Source organism: Armigeres subalbatus, chromosome 2, assembly GCF_024139115.2.
Source record: "Armigeres subalbatus isolate Guangzhou_Male chromosome 2, GZ_Asu_2, whole genome shotgun sequence".
Taxonomy (NCBI): domain Eukaryota; kingdom Metazoa; phylum Arthropoda; class Insecta; order Diptera; family Culicidae; genus Armigeres; species Armigeres subalbatus.
This window is the reverse complement of record NC_085140.1, coordinates 167,986,348-168,007,176: the sequence shown is the minus strand read 5'-3', so window position 1 is coordinate 168,007,176 and position 20,829 is coordinate 167,986,348. Positions and strand designations below refer to the sequence as shown.

Here is a 20,829-nt window from a genome sequence, read left to right as displayed (position 1 = left end):
GAATCAAATTTGAATAAACTAAGTATGCACTTTTCTTTTAACTGCACTTCTTAAATATTGACCAATAAATTTACAAAAAGTCAACTTAAACAATCAGAACACTTGCAAGTTCCCAAAAAGTTCTATTTTGGCTTTACGCATTTCATTACATTTCCCGCATAACTTTTCAAAAGGACCTAAGTAAAATTTTTTCATGAATTCTCGCTTAACTTTTCAAAAGGACGTAAGTAACATTTTTTTTCATGAATTAATTTGAATACTGCAATCAATATTGTGATTCTCGAGATATTATAGCATTTTGCTCATTCACCTCTGCCTCGCTTAGTTGTGCGCCGCTAAGGTATTGTGTCATATTATGGTACTTTACTCAATTTAAGTGTAGAATATTACATCACAAATTAAACATAATTGCACTACTAATATCCACTTAAACAATATCCCGAACGCAACACAGGCGAAAGAAAAGCAAAAAACTACTAAACCTCGAACAATTTCACTTAAAAATATCTTTTCGTAAAGGGACGACAATATGCTACATACCTTACAAGCGAATGTGGAAAAGCTTAAAGCATCTATTTGACATTGCACAGAAAGAAAAATCATTGATCAAATTAAAAGAAACATTGGTTAAAATAAAAAGTTGCATTGGTTCTTTTTCGTAGAGAGTTGCATATGTTCAAAACGAAAGTACGCCAACTTTTACAACAACCATGGTTTTGAAAGCCACATACCACCCGAAAATTAAAAGTTTGAACTTTCAAAACAAATTGTACAAATGTCAGATCAAAATGGTTACACTGTTAAATAGAAGAGAATGGAATATGGAAATTCAGAAACAAACTTTTTATTTGCCCAAAATGAAACCTCCCACCCCTCCATTTAATTTTCCTTTTCAAATGAAATATAATTATTCAAAGTTTTATCTTTTTATTTTATCACTTCCATCAGTTTGATAGTTTGTAGGTATATATTCGCCGCTGAGAAATATCTCCTAAGCTTTATCTGCATCTCCATCAGTAAGATTCTCTTGTTTGCAGGCTTTAGCCTGTCAAAAATAATGTGTCAATAAAGAAAAGCATAACATTTTTTTCATCGTACGAACCTAATCATAAGATACGGCATCCACCTCGGCTCCCACAACTCCGATAACCAATTTTCGCAAAGAGTGTCCATTTCTCCGATAAGCGATGATGGCGATTGTATACCTCTTCAAGTAAACCGAGTTTACGGACGGCTACTTTGCCAGTGGTAATGCTGCAAACAAAAATATAACCGCATAGATTTAGTCTATCAATGAAATATAAATAAACTTAAATATTTTATTCAAGCGTACCTGCTTCAGTTTGAATTTAGATAGTCCTTCTCTCGGTCCTTCTGTGGTTCGGGATTTTTCTCACAATCCAACAATGCGTGTGTGACTTTGCGGAAAAAAATTGAAGAGCGGCCGGGAAAACCATCAAAAATTCCACTATTCTGACAGCGGATGGATACACTGGAGGAAATGCATTCGGCATTTCGGCATAAGTGCAATTACTTTCCACTATTTAAATCTTTGCAACTACTTTCGAATGCTATCTTAGGATTAGATTAGAATAGGATTAGAATTAAGTATAATACAATAAATATAGAACAGATTTTAAAATATTTTGAAGTGTTTTTCACTTCATGGTTCGAATTTTGTCGATATCAAAAATGTATTGGTTTAAAAATATTCGCATTTATTTTTTCTTTGGGTGCGTTAATCTGATGCCCCGCGTTGTTGCACGTAGTTACACGATTTGACAGTTCTACAGTTTTAATGATGAAAGTACAAACTTTCAAATATACAGTCATGAACTGACAAAAAATACTTTTAGAATGATGAACTACTTTTGCGTTAATCAATTTAACTTTTAATTTAATCAAATTTAAGCTCTTTTTAATTGTAAAGTATAATATATTCAGCAAAACAGTATTCTTTTTTTCTGTGTGGTTTATTTACTTTTTGCATGGCGCACAACTCGGCGCATGGGACCCGGCGCGTAACTGGTGAGCCAGTATGCTAATTTTAGAAAAGAATCGCAATAGCTTTCATGTTGTTCTGTTGATTGCAGTACTCAAATTAATTCATGAAAAAATGTTACTTAGGTCCTTTTGATAAATTATGCGAGATCTATAGTACAGCAGAAAGTCCATTGCTGATAAACGTTCATTTCGAACAATACACCGCAGATTGCTGGTTAATTTTTTTTTTTGACATATACTCTGTCTCGCTCAAACCAACAGCGAATAATCTTGCGACTACTTTAACGAACTATTTAAGGAACAGCTACTTTAACCGACCGTGTCCATTTAGCAAGTACGGTGTTGAACATAATCTGGAGATTAAAACACTACTAAAATTCCACACATATTTATTGGCAAAAATCCATAGATTTAACTTATGATGTATATTAGCGCACACATAACATTCTCCACGCGAACTACAAATAAAATATATATCCAAATAAACTTTATGTGTGGTCTCGATTTAGCAATTATTTAATTTATGTGTGGTTCTGTATCGATTATATTAGGGTGAAGCTATTGTAAAAAAATATGACGGCGACACATATATCCTATACACGCTTAGATAACATTACCTAAAAATACGTTTTTATTTTACCTAGAATTAGGTAATGGATGTTTACTAAAAAAGTCGGTAAAAATTAGCGATAGGGGAAACCGCCAAATGTTGAACGGCTAATTTTGTCGCCTATTGTTGAACTCCCATAAGAAATGCACGTGCGTTCAACAATAGGCGAAGAAATTAGCCGTTCAACATTTGACGAATTACCCTAATTATCGTTAGTTTTTACCGACTTTTAAGTATTTGAGGTTTCCAGACAATGACGTTATTTTTTACCTAGAATTAGATATTTCTTGTCTTAGTAAAAAAAAGCAGCTGCTGTTGAACAACTCCCAAAGTTCCTGCTTTCGTCGCTTCCTGTTCCTGCCGTCGAACTCGCTGATCCAATGAAAAATGACGGTAAGTTAGTCGACTATTGAAGGCATTAAATTTCGATTAAAACGCTGGATTTTTTTTAATGGCAGGAATTCGAAAAATGGACTAATGGCATCATATTCCTCTTGGAATGTTTATTGAGTCGGCAGATCAACGATCTTTCGGCATTTACATTCATATATGGCCATTCCAGTAGCAGTGAGCACGAATTTTCCAAACTCCTGGAAATTAATAAAACTTTCCTGGACGAAAAACTCCTAGTACCGATCAGCATTCGAAGCCAGTTATCTTCAATAAGGTTTGTTTTGAAGCGAGAGATTTTGATTGATTTGGTCATTTATTTATCTTGCATTTTTACAGATAATATTGGTCCAACAATTTGACGGCACAAAACTTGGTTCGTGGCAAATTCTTCGTGGTTAGGCACCACGCTCGCCAAGTCGATTTACATCTATTCTATTTATAAATACTTTCCCTGAGATTAGGCATACCGTCAGATAGCTCCGCAATGATGTGCAATCAATTATAATGCATCCTTAGCTCCCATATTCATCCTATTTGAAAATAAAATAATTGATTGGAAAAATTGTTTTTCATATAAACAAAACACTGAATAAAAACCTAATTATAGGTAATTTTTAACGTTTTTTCTAAACCAAAACAAGCAACAAAAACCTATTTTTCGGTAAAAAGTAACGTCCGGAGATCGGTAATTTTTAACGATAATTTTTATAAACCAGCATTACCTAGATTCAGGTAATGCATGATTACCGACAATTTAGGTATGTGCACTTTAGCTCGATTATCGGTATTTTTTACCGACTTTTAGATTATCATAACTAAGCGTGTATAGATATTTTTGGCAGTGAATAACACTCAAGGAATGTAATTGTCGCTGAAAAATGCAAAAAACAAGCGACAAAAGGGAATAGCGATAACTCTTTGTCCCCATCTGCAGAGGATAAAGACATTGTTGCGTTCCATTTTATTTGCAACAAACATGGAGAGGTAATTGTTGTGAACTTTTCAAACTGCGATAACTTGTTTATTTTAGAAGTAAAACGCAAATCATGTCAACAGATGGTTAAGTTTATGTCTAATCTATGATAACTGATACTAATTTAACCAAAAACATCATCGGAAACCGACTATTTCTCAAAATGCGTGGCAGGCGATAATTGTCCTATTCTGTTGCAGTTTGGGACAAACGCTTATTGCGAGTTGAGTTTGTCCCAACATTTACAAGAGAAGATAATGTCGTTGTCATTGGCAATGTTGTTATTTTACATTCCTTGATAACACTTAATAAAGTTTAAAAAAAAACTTAGCAAGTAACCGCACAATATTGAGTAAAACAAATTAAGGGTGTAGCATTTCTGCATGCGGTGAATAAATTTCGCACCGTGTATATAAATGACAGCATGAATGTTTGTGTTGCTTCTTTCGTGCTTTATTGATGATGCTAACCTCTCAAGCAAAGTTTTCCAAAGCTTCAAATGTGGAACACGAAAACTAATGGACGAACACACACGCGCTAGAGACCCGAAGCCGATGACTTCATCCGCTCGCCTCAACACAGCTGTAAAAGTTTCGTCGTTGGAAATAAAAATCGCATACCTACGTACATGCTTTCTCGTGCGCTCGTTACGTTTGCTGCCATTTTGTTTCATGCTTTGGAAGGAAAGAAGAGGCGTGTCATTAAGGCTAACTGCTTTTTGGTTTGGGTGGTTTGGTTGGTTTGGGTGGAATGATGGTGTAGTTTGGGCATATGGGTGTATTTCACAATTGTACTTGTACAATTATTACACAAAGGGATGCAAAATCAATGTATGACATACAACTATGTAGTATTATTGAACTTTAATATTACATTGGTGAAAAAACACTACGTGGGAATCAGGAAAGTTGGAAACATATCGAATTTTAATCCATATGTATTTTTCAAAACGCGCCGTTGCGCTAATCATTGTATTTACTATCGCTAATCATTGTACTACCGCACGATCGCATATTTGTAACATATGCATTTTTTTCCTTTCTCGTACAACAAAGTTGTACCGAAAGGCTATATGATTGCTAAAAAAACTTGATAGAAGGCCCGGAGACCCATAGTGTTATATACCGATCGACTCAGCTCGACAAACTGAGGTGACGTCTGTTTTTTTGTGTATGTGTGTGTATGTGTACAAATTTTGTAGGCACACTTTTAGAACTTAGAATTATCCGATTTACTCGCAACAAGTTGCATTCGACGGGGAATTGTTTGCTATTGGAAATGGGCCCGATCATTGCTTTTCGGAATTATTGAAAAAACATTGTTTTTTCCCCAAAGGTCCCCCTTGAAAATTCAAAGAACATTTTTTTTGAATGGTGGCAAGGCAAAAATATTAAAAATGATCGAAAAAATGTGATCTATTCCCCCAAAGAGCTTTTTTGACCTTTCTAATGTGATTTTTTCAATATATTTTATAATGCACGAGAAAGGCATCATCACTGCTAGGTGGATTAATCTGGGTTTTTTGAAGATATAATTGAATTAAAGTAAGTTTATCAAAACAAGTGGGAAGCATGGTTATTTGGTCACATAAAAAATCTCACTGTCCGGACCCGGGGGGACAGCTACAAGATATGTACCAACATTGTTTTTGCACTACAATCACATCAAAATTATAACAAATCATGATTGATATTCAAAATATGGTTAATGTTGACCATCTCCACATTATCAAAATGCATTCGTTTGATTTTAATATTGTTCATTCAATCCTACTAGATCTATGCGAAATATGAAATTTTTTGACATTTTTGTTCAAATTCAAATTTTGTACAAAGCTTACACTCACAAAAAACTCCGCATTATATTCATGAGTTTACACATGGATTTTTGCAATGGGGGTAGCGAAATGGATTCCATATTTTTGACACATATATTCCATGCGCCCACATGCATTGCATGAGTGTTCACACATACTATCCATGTGGGTCATACTATTCATGTGTGAATTTGTATGCAAATAAGTATGTGCCGACGCATGATATGCATATTTCAAAATACATGGATTTTTGCCATAAAGTATGTGTCGATTTTCCTGCGTGTACAGCATGAGGATTTGTTATTCCTTGCAAGTAAATGACTTTTCAAAAGCTTTCACTTGTACTACATAAGATGGTGGAGAGACCTCTGCAAGTGTGGTTTTGAAAAGTGTCCGGTGTAGGTAGGTGTCCGGCGCTGGGGGATCTCCCCCTATATGAAATAGTAATTATTACATTATTTTGGAATACGTAGTCCGAATACCTTATTATACATATGACCTTTCTTTTGGAATAATTCTGTTTGCAGCTATAATTTCATTACATTCAATATATTTATGTATAGATAAATTTGTCTATAATTGAGGGGTGTAAGTGACAAAAAAAATCAATATTCGTCTGTTTTATACAAATTGTATAGAAGTTAAAAAATCTCGTAAAAATACTGATGTTTTGTGAATTTTCATATTTATTATGAATAACGTACAAACGATATAAACATATTGCCACATAGCCTTAGCTAAAGTATTTTTCGTTATTATCAACTTAAATCATCAACTGAAATGTCACCCACGCCCTCTGCTTCTAATCCGCTTAATTTATATTGCTGCAACTGGGTACACCTTTTATTGTCTTATCATAAAAACAAAATATTTATATCATTTGTTTTCAAACTTTAGAACAGTGAACCAAAATTTTCGGTTGCTCTATATCTCCTTTACTTTGAATAATTTTCAGCTCACGTTGTGCGGAAGTGACGGTCACCTTTCCAGCCTTTACATCGTCTGGAATGTACGTTAGCGTTTTGGAGATGACTGCTTGTAAAGTGGCGATTGTTCGCTCTAGGGTGGTGGACATATCACATTTGGTCAAGGTTGAATGGGCCAAAAAAAGGGAAGCGAACAGATCGCCCGTCCCTGTGAAGCGGATTCCATTACCCTGCTTCGGAATTACCATTCGGTACCGCTGATAATCGATATCTGTAAATATTAGGTTTGTTAACAAGAAGACTAACAATGATTAATTAAGACCGTAGACCTACCATTATTATGACTAACGAGTGCCAGCAAAGCATTCGAGCCACCAAGCTCAGACGAGGAAATGGCCACCGTTCTTACACCCTTGCTGTGGAACCAATCAATAGCATCCCATGCATCCTGTTCAGTGCTGATGGTTTTTCCGGTTAGCAGTTCGACTTCAAACTGGTTTGGAGTCACAATATCTGCCAACGGAACTATTTCATCGCGATATATTGGAAGCAGTTCTTTGGGTACGTACATAACGCCATCATCGCCCATTACTGGATCGCATACTGCAAAAGTGCAAATAAATGATTATCTTATCGGTATGGGCTAGGAGAATCGGATGAATGCTGTCATCAGGGAAAAAGTAGAATCACGAAAATTTACCACGGCAAGGTATGTCTTCTTTTTCTTCTTATTGGCATTACATCCCCACACTGGGACAGAGCCGCCTCGCAGTTTAGTTTTAGTGTTCATTAAGCTCTTACACAGTTATTAACTGCGAGGTTTCTAAACCAGGTTTTGCATTTGTATATCATGAGGCTAGCGCGATGATACTTTTATGCCCAGAGGCCTGGTAGCGGGTCACTTTTTAGTGACTTGGTCACTTTTTCAGGCTAGTCACTAAAAAGTCTCTTTTTTCGACCTCAAGTCACTAAAGTCACTTTTTCTCGCAAAAAGTCACTATTTTCAACTATTTTGAAACTATTGACCAAGATTTTTTTATAAAGCTTTATGTATCCATTGGATGATGCTTTGCTCATGGCGGAAATTAAATTACGGATCATGGAAAAATGATCGCTCTGAAACTTCGTCAGCCATTTAACTCGCTGCTCTTATTGGCATTTCACCAGTAGCTAATTGAAGGTGTTTTACGTCACAATTTATAAATTGGTATACAGTCATGAAAGTCCTGCAAGGAGACCTGTCGATTATAAGCTCAAATTAAAACTTTATACAGTAGGGGAAGGTGGGGATACTTGACCCCTCGGGAGACATGATTCTCCCCTGTTTTACCAATAACTAAAATAGTCTTGTTATATTGTTATAGCTTATTTTTATAATAGATCCTCTAGACAAATGATCGTTATGTGGCGAGTTATTTTTTGATTGACAACCTTATTTGCTCTATTATCTACTGTGTTTTGTTCCTCCTAAAGATGTTTTTTAGTGACCACGCAAAATTTGAACAACTTCTCCCAATAATGACCAAATGTTATCATTTTTTTCACAGCACAAATCCATAAATAAGCTTAATGATCTTCATTGGTAAAAATGCATTGATAACAAATACATTCCACCACAGTTTCAGGATTTTTGGATTTTTAGTTGTTGCCTCAATTTGAGGAGAATTGATCACTCATTAGTCATCCATATAAAAAAAAATTCTAAAAATTTCAGAAAATATATTTTTTTTGTAATTGGAAAGATTTAATGAGGGGTTTGCTCTAAAGAAATATTATTGAGTAGATATCATAGAATGGAGATCAAGTCTCCCCAATTTTGAAGATTGCATGCGCTGTCGAATTCCATAACAAAAATCGTTCATGAATACGCACAGCAAGTCGGAAAATCTGCGTATTTTGAAGGAAAAATGTGTAAAAGCGCATGTATTTTGGAAGAAAAATGTGTAAAAGCGCATGTTCCTCATTACAAGCAGGAGGTCGAGCGTTCAATCCCAGGCTCGTTGTACATGTATCTTCAAGTTTCGTTTCGTTTTCTACCAAAACGATCCGTACTGTTATTCCTGTCGCACTAAAAATTCCAAAAACTTCCTCGGCACCAGTGACAAATCGTAGAATTCTCTGCATCTTTCTAAAGTAGGTGTTCAACCAATCCAATGATTGCAGATCGCAGATTTTCGCCGAGAAATCATTTTCGGGAAAGAAAAACAGATGTTATGAGTGATAACCATATTTCGCTCACTTCCAGTGGTGTAAAAATTTGATTTGCTGAAAGACTACTCATAGTTTTGAGTAGTCCTACTTTTGACTGATTTGAGTAGAATTTCCGTGGGGATAAAAGAGAGGGCAATACAATTTTACTTAGTCACTGATTAGAAAAAAGTTAACGTGAACGATTTCTCTTCCGAGTTTCTTTTAATATAAAAGAGTGGTGAGGGTGGCGAGTGAAAGATGTTTTCCGCCACAAATTACGGAAAAAATATTATCCTTCGAGCAAAAAAACGCTTGATTTCGTCTCATCGAACTTGAAACTGAAATTCTTCTTCTTCTTCTTATTGGCATTACATCCCCACACTGGGACAGAGCCGCCTCGCAGCTTAGTGTTCATTAAGCACTTCCAAAGTTATTAACTGCGAGGTTTCTAAGCCAGGTTACCATTTTTGCATTCGTATATCATGAGGCTAACACGATGATACTGCCCAGGGAAGTCGAGACAATTTCCAATCCGAAAATTGCCTAGACCGGCACCGGGAATCGAACCCAGCCACCCTCAGCATGGTCTTGCTTTGTAGCCGCGCGTCTTACCGCACGGCTAAGGAGGGCCTCCCATGCAACTGAAATTGGAAGTCACTATTTGGTCACTTTTTCAGCAACTGAAAGTCACTTTTTGGTCCCTTTTTTCGTCAGCTTTGGTCACTAAAGTCACTATTTTAGGGGGCCTTTGTCGCTATCAGCCCTGTGCCCAGGGAAGTCAAGACAATTTCCAATCCGAAAATTGCCTAGACCGGCACCGGGAATCGAACCCAGCCACCCTCAGCATGGTCTTGCTTTGTAGCCGCGCGTCTTACCACACGGCTAAGGAGGGCCCCTAAGGTAATGTACAATGTAGATAATCAAAAGTCTTCTTCTTGTTCATTGGCATTACATCCCCCACTGGGACATTGCCGCCTCGCAGCTGTTCATTAAGCACTTCCACAGTTAATAACTGCGAGGTTTCTAAGCCATATTACCATTTCTGCATTCCGTTTATCATGAGGCTAACACGATGATACTTTTAGCTCAGTGTGGAGGGACTCGAATCCTCAACCTCCTACTCTCTAGATATGCGTGATAACCCCTACACAACAAGACCACTTAAAGGTCACGTTTTCGGAAAAGCCATCAGAATCCGAGCACCAACCTCCACCGAGGTTAGCTTTTTTTGCAAATTGAATATCTTTTGGATGCTTGATTTGTCCAATCTTCACATGTGCTTTACTGTTGCATATCCACAGTCAACTATCTAGATGTCCATAATATTGTTTCATTAGTAATAACTCCTTCGTTAAAAATTGCTCATTCTTCAACTTTGATTGATGAGTTGAGTGTAACAACTTGCTGTTCACAAACAATGTTATATATGGTATACGCCAACATTTGTATTTTGAATATAAATTACCGTAGATTAATCCTGGATTGACGGAGCGCAGAGTTTTCACGATGTTGGCGATCTCTCGCAGGAAAGTTGGATTCCCGACATACCCAGTCAAAAGATGGGTGTACTGTTTGTGCAGATCGTTGGCCACTAAACCGGCGAATACTTCCGCAAGTTCCTTTTCATTGAGCACTTGTCCCTTAAATCCATTGGTGTAGCCCGTGTGGTTGGAGAACTGCACCGAATTGATGTTGTCGACTTCGAAGCCAAGAACCTATGGTGGAAGATTGGTTGGATGTTATAATTCCGCATATAGAAATATATAAGTTATGATTAATTTATGATCTTCATCTTCTACTTGTTTGATGATAACATCCCCCACTGGAACATTGCCGCCATGCAGCTTAGTGTTCGTATTTTTTTAAATTTTCGGTCCGCCTATTTTCTTATGAGCGAAACCATGGTTGTCAGGAAGACGATTCTTCCATCTGGATCTGAACCTGGACGTCTCGAATCTGTCAACACATGGTCCTACGGCTTTACTTTCTGCCCGAGGGAAAGTGTCACCAGATATCTTTCGTTTTAGAAAATGCCAACTGTTGATTTCAAGTCGTTAAGTTAAGTTGATCAATTCGTCCTTTCATTTCCGAGCGTTTGCCTTTTCATCCAAAGAAATCGTGTCGATGGACGAAAAATAGATAAATAATCATTCATTCAGGACAAACCTGGTGCCTTATTGCGCACCTCGACTCGACCATATTTTAATATGACAGTTAAATAACATGGTTTCTATAGAATAATTTATTTAACGTCGACGATGATTCATTTGAAAAGTTCTAAAGATATTATTGCATTGTCATCATTATATGTATATTGCCTTTCAGGCCATATGATTCACGTACGGGTTGACCGATTAGTTCGGTTTCCACATTAATCGATTCGTCCTGGCTTCAGCTTAGTTTGCAAATCAGCCCAAAAAGTTTGCAAATTTGAAAGGGAAATTGAGAAATTGTCGAAATATAATATAAGGGCGAGTTGGGAGAAACCCCAATGTGATCCCACAAAAAAAATCTACAGTGCAGCTCTGTAATGAACTCAACAATTGACAGTTAGGAAATTTCGAGACAATCATCTTCATCTGTATACATAAAAATGAATGTCTGTCTGTCTGAATGTCGGTTTTGAAAGGGAAAATATGTTCCTGTGGTAGTTCAAAACCCCTCTCCCTTCTGAAAAGGGGGGTCCCATACAAATGAAGCATACATTTTTGCATAACTCAAGAGCTAATCGGAGAATAAAGCAATTTTAGGCGAAACAAAGTTCGTCGGGTCTGCTAGTAACTAAATATAGATTGATGGCTGTAATAATCTATTACAATTTTCTCTTCGCTACCACAGTACGTGCAACTAGTTTTAAATACAATCCATGGTGTCATTAGTTTCTTCATACAATAGTGCATTCTTCCGCGATGAATTTACTTTTAAGATTAAAAATCACGGTAATAAAGAATTTAAAAAAAAATAGTGCATGTTGCTTAGGAAGCGTTTAATTTTTTCAAAAAAGAATCCGCAGTCGGTTCATCTTGTACACCTTTATCCTCTTTGAAAGCTATATATTTTTCATACTATGAAATCATAATTTCATACACATTTCATCATTATGCATTGTTTGTTATAATATAACGCTAAGTTCTGTTTCATCTATAAATATTATCGCGAATAAATATTCAACGTTATGATAATCTAATGTGTCCTAATACGCGGTAGTATATTTGTACTTGCACTGCGACCTTACCTGTAATGGGAAGACGGCACTTTTATTACCAACATATCCATGCACTACATGGCTCTGTATAGAGAGGACCCGATTTATAGCAGACGACATAGCTCACGATAATAATCAAACTAATTTAACTTTCTGAATGGAACATCGATCACACGCGGAGGTTGAAACTTAACTGAGCTAGTGCCAAAACGAGCAATTGCTAGGCGCTTAGATTTGCCTAGAAGACTAACAACTATGTATTAATAACAGTGAAGTATCACGATAAGATAAGAACACTCCTATCGTGAGACGTTGATTCACTGATACTGAACCACACACAATCTAGAAGCTGGAGGTTTTTTGTTTTTCTAAATATTTACTGCACTTCACAATGCATACTGAATGCCAGATGAGTATGGTTATTGCAACTTTGTAACAAATACGGTAAACACGGTGTAGCAAATTGCTATGTAAACATGGGGCAACAAATTAACATGCATTCTAAAAAGCGCCTGTAACACACTCAGTATAGTTCAATATAAAAACCAAAACAAAACTAAATGCTTCTAAATTATAATATTTATATGCCTGACAGTGATTTGTGTGGTGGTATACGTGGAGTCAAGCGACTACGACCACGTGTTCTAATATACTGTGGTTGTTTTGGTTGGCGCGCTTGCGTACCACAGCCGTGAGCCGGCTTCCTTCGATAGTTGACTATGTCGTATAGATCCCCGATTCATCACATCGTTGATATCAACAACATTAATGCTCGGACCTGGCTCGGACACAACATCTAAGAATATTATAGTTAGTTTTTTTTAGAAAGGTATGATGCCTTTTTGTTTTTAAATAAAATAATAGTATTTTTTACGGGTAAATTAAAGCATTTCTGTGCAAAAAGTGCGATTTTTTTTCTAGCTTTTTGTGTTTGTTTGCACGTATCCACGTGCTTGCGATAACGTGTCCCTGAGTCGTTTCATCTCGATGCTCAAATCCGTTTATTTAACGCCACAGTCACGCGGTGTTAAAAGAATGCTTCGAGGGCATTGGACTTTAAACGTCTAATAGTAGTTTGTGCAACTAGTTGCAAAAAGCTGATTTTTTAAGCAGGAGTTGTACATTTACCCAACGAGAGTTGCCGAGTTACTACTACGAGTGTTGAAAAAATCGAGTTTTGCATAGAGTTGCAAACGCTATTTTTTGCAATGACGAAAAATGGGCTTTAACCCTTTCAGGTCCACGGGATCATATATGACCCCAACAGAAAAAAAGGATGTAAAAAATCGCACGATGGATAAAAGTGAACATTATCTTAAATACCGATTTTTATGTAGATATTTTGGAACATGAAAAATCAATTAGATTATACATTTTTTATTGGAAAACATAACTATTATGAACATTGAACTTAATGAAAATTATTGCTCCGCATACGAATAATCCATCATGCCCGCCTCCTGAATGGCAATATGGTTCGTCTCAGGATGATTGCTTCCAATGGTGGCCCGCATTCCAGGTGGCCTTTGAGTTTATCCAGACCTGGCCCTTCTTCGGATCAATTAGTCGTGGAATAACCTGTAGTTTAACGAAATTCTAATGAATCTAAAGCATTGTAGAAGATTTATTTTAAAAACTTACCGTTTCTTGTAATCGTCAGGTAGAAATGCAAAATGGTAACCTCTATTTTCCTCTGAAATTCCACAAGCGAAGAACTAGAAACAAAATCCTAGCAAATAAAAATTTAGCAGTAATGGTAGATAATATTGAGAAGATCGTAATCGTTTACTTACATTTTACGTGAGTTAGTTGATTTAAATTCCCTTTCAATCAAAAGAAACGGGTAACAGTTCGAAAATGTTCACAACTATTTTTTCACCCATTAATGGGTAAAAAAATATACTTTTTTTTCTCCAAATAAAATTTGAACATGGGTACTTTTTCACCCATTTGACAGTTTTTAAAATTACCCCTTTTTTGACAGATCAATGGACCATCAAAAAATGTATACTTTTTTATACATTAATGGGTTTTAGCCAGTAACCGTGTAAGTTACTGATACTATACTGCCCATGATCACATAGTTGACGTATATGCCAAAATGACCAAAACACACTTTTTTGCGGATATGGATTCTTCGTACGATTATACATATGCTCCATGAAAAAATATTCATGTTTTGTTCGGAAACATTCGAGTTATGGCGATAATTGTTTTTGAAAAAATGGTCATTTGATCGCATAAGTTGACGTACCTCCATTACCTGCTGCAATATGGAGCAAAGACCTGTCTCATAATTTTTCGACATTCACAATCCACCAATTAAGCACAACAGAGGTTTTCGTTTACTTTGTCGTATTTCAGGACTACTTTTTGATTTGGGCGTAACTGATTTTGTAATCAAAAATTAATATGCAAGTTCCTGCTAAAGCCAGCACTTCTTGGGAAATCCACGGTATAATCCGACAAAATAAGCTTTAATCCCTTGAGGTGTAGCTCTGGAGATAAACGTTTACATTCTTTTGAATCAATAAAATAATGTTTGTTTACTAAATATTGTCGACAAAAGTTTTGATTTAAAACATTAAGATTTAAGTGCATATCAGAACCAAAATCTAGCTTCATTTTTTGCGTGGCAGGACAGGTCTACCACTGAGGACTTAACACATAAGAATTAGTGCGTGTAAAATGGCTTTTTATTTGTATTGCTTGATAATATTGGTATGTATATGTCGAGCACATTTACCGGGAAGGGTCCTAATTTATCCACGGCTGTTATTTTAGTTTTTACAATTGCAATGCAATTCTTGTTCATGTTTTTCATTACCTCACCCGGGCAGAACTGAATTATAAAACATGATATAGACTTTGATGTAGGATTCAAAAGAGCAGGCAAAAATATCAACAACAAAAATGCACCGAAGTGTTATTTAAATATCAAGATGTGTTATGGATAAAAACAAACTAATAGCTTGAGATATTAATCACTTCTTCCAAATGCCATTAACTGATAACCTCATGATATTTCATAGCAAATATGGATATTGTCGTCTGATATTTTGTGCTTTTAAATCCTACATATAAATCAGGCACATATCTCATTTTGCAATCTAATCACGATTGATTTACTTCTAATCCTCGTCTACTCGGGTATTTTAAAATAAGGATTGGAACCATGTTTGCTTTAAATTTGGTTGGAACGAGGGCTTTGGCCAATACATGAAAAGGGTAACTGCTTGCACACTTGTTATAGAACCATTCTAATGCTGTAATAGTGCAAAAAAACCCGTACGGTACTGATTAAATTCTTTGCAACACGAATTCTTCCACACATAGTTTTATCTTTACCACATAATTTTAATTTTCACAGAAAGACTAACCGAAAAACCTTTCCTGGAAACTCGAACTTTTCAAAAGATTTCTCTTCTTCAATCAATAAATCGTTGGAACTAACTACAATTATTCTTTAGCGATATATAACCACACATAGTAGCCTGGTTTTTACGCCATGTTATGGGAGCAAACATTTCACAAAACGTTTGTTTGATCGCATAAACTGTCGTATGCATATTTTGACCACTTCAATCAAAGGAATAATAATTAATTCCCCGCGGCCTTAAAATAACTACTAATATTGTCCATTTAGACAGATTAGTTCATGTATTTTGTTCATTGATATGATGATTCGGGTAAAATTAATAAAAATGCGTTTTCCCAACATCGATGGTGCTGGTTGTTACGTCAACTATGAAATCATGGGCAGTATAGCTATAACTCCGTTACTAGTGGAATTCAAACAACGAACTATTTGGCAGAGTTGTAGAAAAACCTTCGCACTAGAAGTCCACCATACAACAAATTTTGAAATTCAGCTTCTGGAATGAGTTATTGACAAACTACTAAATGAGCGAACGCAAATTACTAAATGATCGATAACATCCTTGGCTGCGAAAAAAAACTTGTTTTTCGTTACTCTAAGTTTATTTGAGTATTCAATCGTGTTCATTACATCCTATAGAAGTTGATAAGAACACCGCAAAATAATTCTGGAATATTCTGAGCAAATCAAACAGTCCTTGAGTTCGAAGCTTAAGATCTACATCTGCGAAAACATCGTTTTTCAAGTATGTTAGGTTTCCACCCATGATGCGTCTCCAAAATTCTCTGCTGGTATCATTTTGGGCTGCGAAATGGTGAGTTGACATCCGGGAAGGGGCGCCTAACATAGCTCTGGTCCTCACAAGTTCCAATACTCACGCTTCCACGGGTCTTTCGATGACAATTGACCGCCAGCTAAGAGTTGCGTACTTAGCTGGTAGTGCAGCCTGGGCACTGTTGTCCTTCTGACATCAGCTAGAGTGAGAGGGTGCGTCCTTTGGGGTCTGCCTAGGATGTGGTGGGGTTCGACAGTGGGCTCTGTTGAACTTCTATAAAAAGTTGCATGTGTCCCCAAGCAGGCCCTATCAAAGCGACCGTGTGCCGCTCAAAACGCACTAGCCTAGTCCTAGTCGCGAAACAACGGACACGAATAGGAACATGGAACGTTTTAACCCTAGCCCAGCAGGGTAAATTGGCATGGCACAACTTGCCAATGAGGCACGCCGCATGAAGCTTGAGATCCTGGGACTGAGTGAAGTCTGTTGGCCAAACTTTGGAGAACACAGAACGCCGTCGGGACAAGTTCTGCTATACTCTGGTTTACGAGGTGAACACGCTCCCCGGCATCGCGGAGTTGGCTTTCTACTAAGCGCTCAGGCACACTCTGCGCTTATGAAGTGGGAACCTATAAGTGAAGGGATAATCGTTGCCAGATTTAGAACACGGGTCCGAAACCTTACTATAATCCAATGTTCTGCGCCAACCGATGCTGCCGATCTGCAAGACAAAGACAACTTCTACAGTCAACTCAATGCCGTCGTAGATAGAATTCCGACGGGTGATATCAAGATCTGTTTGGGTGACTTCAATGCGAAGATCGGATCCGACAACTCGAACCATGAACGCGTTATGGGACGCCATGGTCTCGGAGAAATGAGCGAAAACTGAGAGCTGTTCGCAAAATTTTGTGGTAATAACGACATGGTGATCGGGGGATCGCTCTTCCCTCATCGACCGGTTCACAAGGTCACGTGGGTCTCCCGTGACGGCTTTACAGAAAATCAAATCGACCACATCTGCATCAGCCGAAAATGGAAACGGAGCCTTCTTGATGTACGGAATAAACATAGTGCCGATATCGCATCTGATCATCACCTCCTCATCGACGAAATACGCCTGTGTATTACGCGGATTCTTCGGCAGGAGGAAAGAGTTGGACAACGATTCAACACACGCCGTCTGGAAGATGCCACGGTTAAACGGTCCTTCGTTGAAGAACTGGAGACGCGTGCTGCAGATATTCCGGAAGGTGGCAGCGTGGAAGACCAATGGACCGCCATCAAGAATGCCTTCATCGCCACCAGCGAGAACAATCTGGGCGAACTACGCACCCAGAGAAAACAATGGATCACCGATGAGACCTGGAGGAAGATAGAGGAGCGAAGAGAGGCCAAAGCCGCGATAGAGTGATCGAAAACCAGAGGAGCCAAAATCTTAGCCCGTCAACGATACGCGGCTCTTGAGAAGGAAGTAAAACGCTCATGTCGACGGGACAAGCGAGCGTGGGCAGACTCTCTGGCCGACGAAGGAGAGAGAGCCGCCGCAACCGGGGACATTCGCCTCCTCTACGATATCTCACGATGCTTAAGCGGGGCGAAGATGAATGCAACGATGCCTGTGAAAGACGCGAATGATCAGTTATTGACCGACCCAACTGACCAGCTGAAACGCTGGTTCGAGCACTTCGAACAACTTTTTCAAGTGCCAGCCAGGCCATCACCACCTCGGCATGATCTACCTAGGATCCGACGTATAACACGCGTCAATGCCGAAGCTCCATCACTGCTAGAGATTCAAACAACCATCCAAATCATGAAATCGAATAAAGCCCCAGGGGTCGACCGCATATCAGCCGAGATGCTCAAAGCTGACCCCATGGCATCCGCTAAACTACTGCATCGTTTATTTCGTAATATCTGGGACACCGCAACTTTCCCGGTCGACTGGATGCAAGGTATCTTAGTGAAGGTGCCCAAAAAGGGTGACCTGACTGTTTGCGATAACTGGCGAGGCATTATGTTGCTGTGTACCGTTCTCAAAGTTCTGTGCAAAATTATCCTAGCCCGGATTCAGGAGAAGATCGATGCGACTCTCCGGCGGCAGCAAGCCGGATTCCGTGCCGGAAGATCCTGTGGGAACCATATTGTCACGCTCCGCATCATTCTGGAGCAGGTGACAATTCTATCACCGTTACGAAAAAGCTTTCGACCGTCTCAATCACGAGAATATGTGGGGCGCCCTGAGACGCAAGGGGGTTCCTGAGAAAATTATCGGCCTCATCGAAGCACAGTACGAGGCCTTTTCGTGTAGAGTGCTGCACAATGGGGTCCTGTCCGACCCTATCCGGGTCGTAGCTGGTGTGAGGCAAGGATGTATTCTATCACCGTTACGATGAGATTCTGGTAGATGCGATTGACCGTGAACCAAACCGAGGGCTGTTATGGCAGCCTATAACCATGGAGCACCTAAACGACTTCGAATTGGCTGATGACGTTGCACTCCTCGCGCAACGGCGCTCATATATGCAGAGTAAGCTCAACGACCTTGCCGAGCGCTCCTCCTCAGCAGGTTTAGTCATCAACGTCAGCAAAAGCAAATCGTTGGATGTAAACACGGTGACTCCTTCCAGTTTCACAGTAGCCGGGCAACCAGTGGAGAATGTTGAAAGCTTCCAATATCTTGGTAGCCAAATGGCGTCAGACGGCGGTATCAAGATCGACATAGGTGCACGGATAAAGAAAGCACGGGCTGCCTTTTTGGAGTTTAAGAAATATCTGGAAAAACAGGCAAATAAGTGAAAGCACCAAAATACGAATTTTCAACTCTAACGTGAAATCTGTGCTGTTATACGCTAGCGAAACATGGTGTGTATCAGTGGAGAACACTCAACGGCTGCAGGTGTTTATTAACAGATGCCTGCGGTATATAATTCGGGCCTGGTGGCCTCACAACTGGATCTCAAACAACGAGCTCCATCGTCGTTGTCACCAGAGGCCGATAGCAACAGAAATTCGGGATCGGAAGTGGGGCTGGGTTGGCCACACTCTACGTAGGGGTGGAAACGAAATCTGTAAACAAGCATTAGACTGGAACCCAGCGGGACATCGCAGCAGAGGCAGACCCAGAGGCTCATGGCGGCGAAGCCTCAATAAAGAAATAAAAGAAGTCGACCGAAATCTAACCTGGCAACAGGTTAAAGCGATAGCCGGGCAACGCTCAGGATGGAGATCTTTCAATTCGGCCCTTTGCACCACCGGAGGTGTACAGGATCCATAAGTAAGTAAGTAAGTATCATTTTCAGCAGTCACCCTTTGTCATGACTTCTTCGACTACCTCGATATCGTCGACCGATACAATCTCGTGGTGAGTCTGAGTGGCTCACGCTTTCTCACAACCACGAAAGGTACACAAAAAAGACTCTTTTCAGGGTAACAGCCACACTTGCAGGGTTTCAAAGGTTTCCGTACACGTACCACAAGCCAGATATGATTGGCGGATATTGTAGTAATTTGTGTGATGATGATTTGTGACACCAAGTTCGTCGGAGAAGTTTTAGTAATGTGTCGTTCTTAAATGAAATTCCTTTATAATGCATCCTCTATTGATTCTGTCTTTGGTTTTTACTCTTGTTGCTCGCTGCTGGCGTCTACTTCATAATGGGAATTTTCGTTACAGACCAACAAGCCAGGTACGCGAACTAAGAATTGTTGCTCAGGTGGGAAGTGCGTGGTCTTTTCTGAGACAACATTGTTAGTAGTAGGGCAGGGCATTCGAGGGCAGCAGGAACTACACCCAGGTTTTTTTTACACGGTTTGGTTTTGGTCGTTTAAGACCTTCAGCGTCAATGAAGCAATGAGTTAACCCCACCAAAAAATTCACAAAAAATCAAAGAAAATTCAGGGGGTATTTGAAAAGCTGTAAAAATTCAGGAGAACCGAGAAATTAATGAATTCCAACCGCGTAAAAAAAAACCTGGGTGTATAACCAAGGGCTTTACTATTCTTCCCCAGGTCATTTGCGAGTTGTGCTGCATGCATAGGATGAGGTGGGGTTTGACAGTGGGCTCTGTTAAACTTCAATAAAAAGTTGCATGTATCCGCAAGTAGGCTCCGCCAAAGCGATCATGCGCCACTTAAAGCGCACAAGCCCAAGTCCTGGTGTTAGGTGGGACACTAAACAGACCTGACACGACGTCCCTCCGACGATACAGGAGGTTTGCGCAGGTCCAATAAGCCGCCTTTAAAAACAACCATTACGAACGACATATAAGATAATACGACTCGATACAATCGGCGACGAATAAAGGATCACTATTAGAAGCTTGGAACATGGAACCGCAAGGCTTCGCAGGTTGCGACAAGATAATCTACGAATAATTACATCCCCGCAACTTCGACGTCGTAGCGCTGCAGGAAATCTGCTGAACAGGACAGAAAGTGTGGAAAAGCGGGCATCGAGCGGCTACCTTCTACCAAAGCTGTGGAACCATCAATGAACTGGGAACCGGCTTCATAATGCGCCAACGCGTGATTGAGTGGCAGCCCAATGCAATGA

General features: G+C 38.9%; 1 protein-coding gene and 2 long non-coding RNA genes across 3 annotated transcripts; 1 reads left to right on the top strand and 2 right to left on the bottom strand.

The window, feature by feature from the left end:
- Positions 1–922: 922 nt before the first annotated feature.
- Positions 923–1,540, bottom strand: LOC134215456 (uncharacterized). Its single transcript, XR_009980171.1, has 3 exons — positions 1,334–1,540; positions 1,103–1,254; positions 923–1,045 (listed from the first exon to the last, which is right to left on the bottom strand). It is a non-coding gene; the product is annotated as an uncharacterized LOC134215456 (long non-coding RNA).
- A 1,330-nt stretch (positions 1,541–2,870) lies between these two features.
- Positions 2,871–3,633, top strand: LOC134215455 (uncharacterized). The gene is made up of 3 exons (XR_009980170.1): positions 2,871–3,007; positions 3,073–3,281; positions 3,344–3,633. It is a non-coding gene; the product is annotated as an uncharacterized LOC134215455 (long non-coding RNA).
- Positions 3,634–6,329: 2,696 nt separating this feature from the next.
- Positions 6,330–12,632, bottom strand: LOC134211144 (pyridoxal kinase). Its single transcript, XM_062687783.1, has 4 exons — positions 12,148–12,632; positions 10,378–10,627; positions 7,056–7,325; positions 6,330–6,993 (listed from the first exon to the last, which is right to left on the bottom strand). Exons 1-4 carry the CDS (start codon positions 12,235–12,237, stop codon positions 6,683–6,685), a joined length of 921 nt encoding a protein of 306 aa, XP_062543767.1. The 5' UTR covers positions 12,238–12,632; the 3' UTR covers positions 6,330–6,682.
- Between the last annotated feature and the right edge of the window lie 8,197 nt (positions 12,633–20,829).

What these genes read in the sequence shown, in the direction of transcription:
- LOC134211144 (XM_062687783.1), bottom strand. Translation starts at nt 12,237, where the DNA reads ATGTCGTCTGCTATAAATCGGGTCCTCTCTATACAGAGCCATGTAGTG. An exon ending in CAATCCAGGATTAATCTACG is followed by an intron (nt 7,326 to 10,377) that starts GTAATTTATATT and finishes GCACTTTTGCAG; the next exon opens with TATGCGATCCAGTAATGGGC. An exon ending in ACTCGTTAGTCATAATAATG is followed by an intron (nt 6,994 to 7,055) that starts GTAGGTCTACGG and finishes TAATATTTACAG; the next exon opens with ATATCGATTATCAGCGGTAC.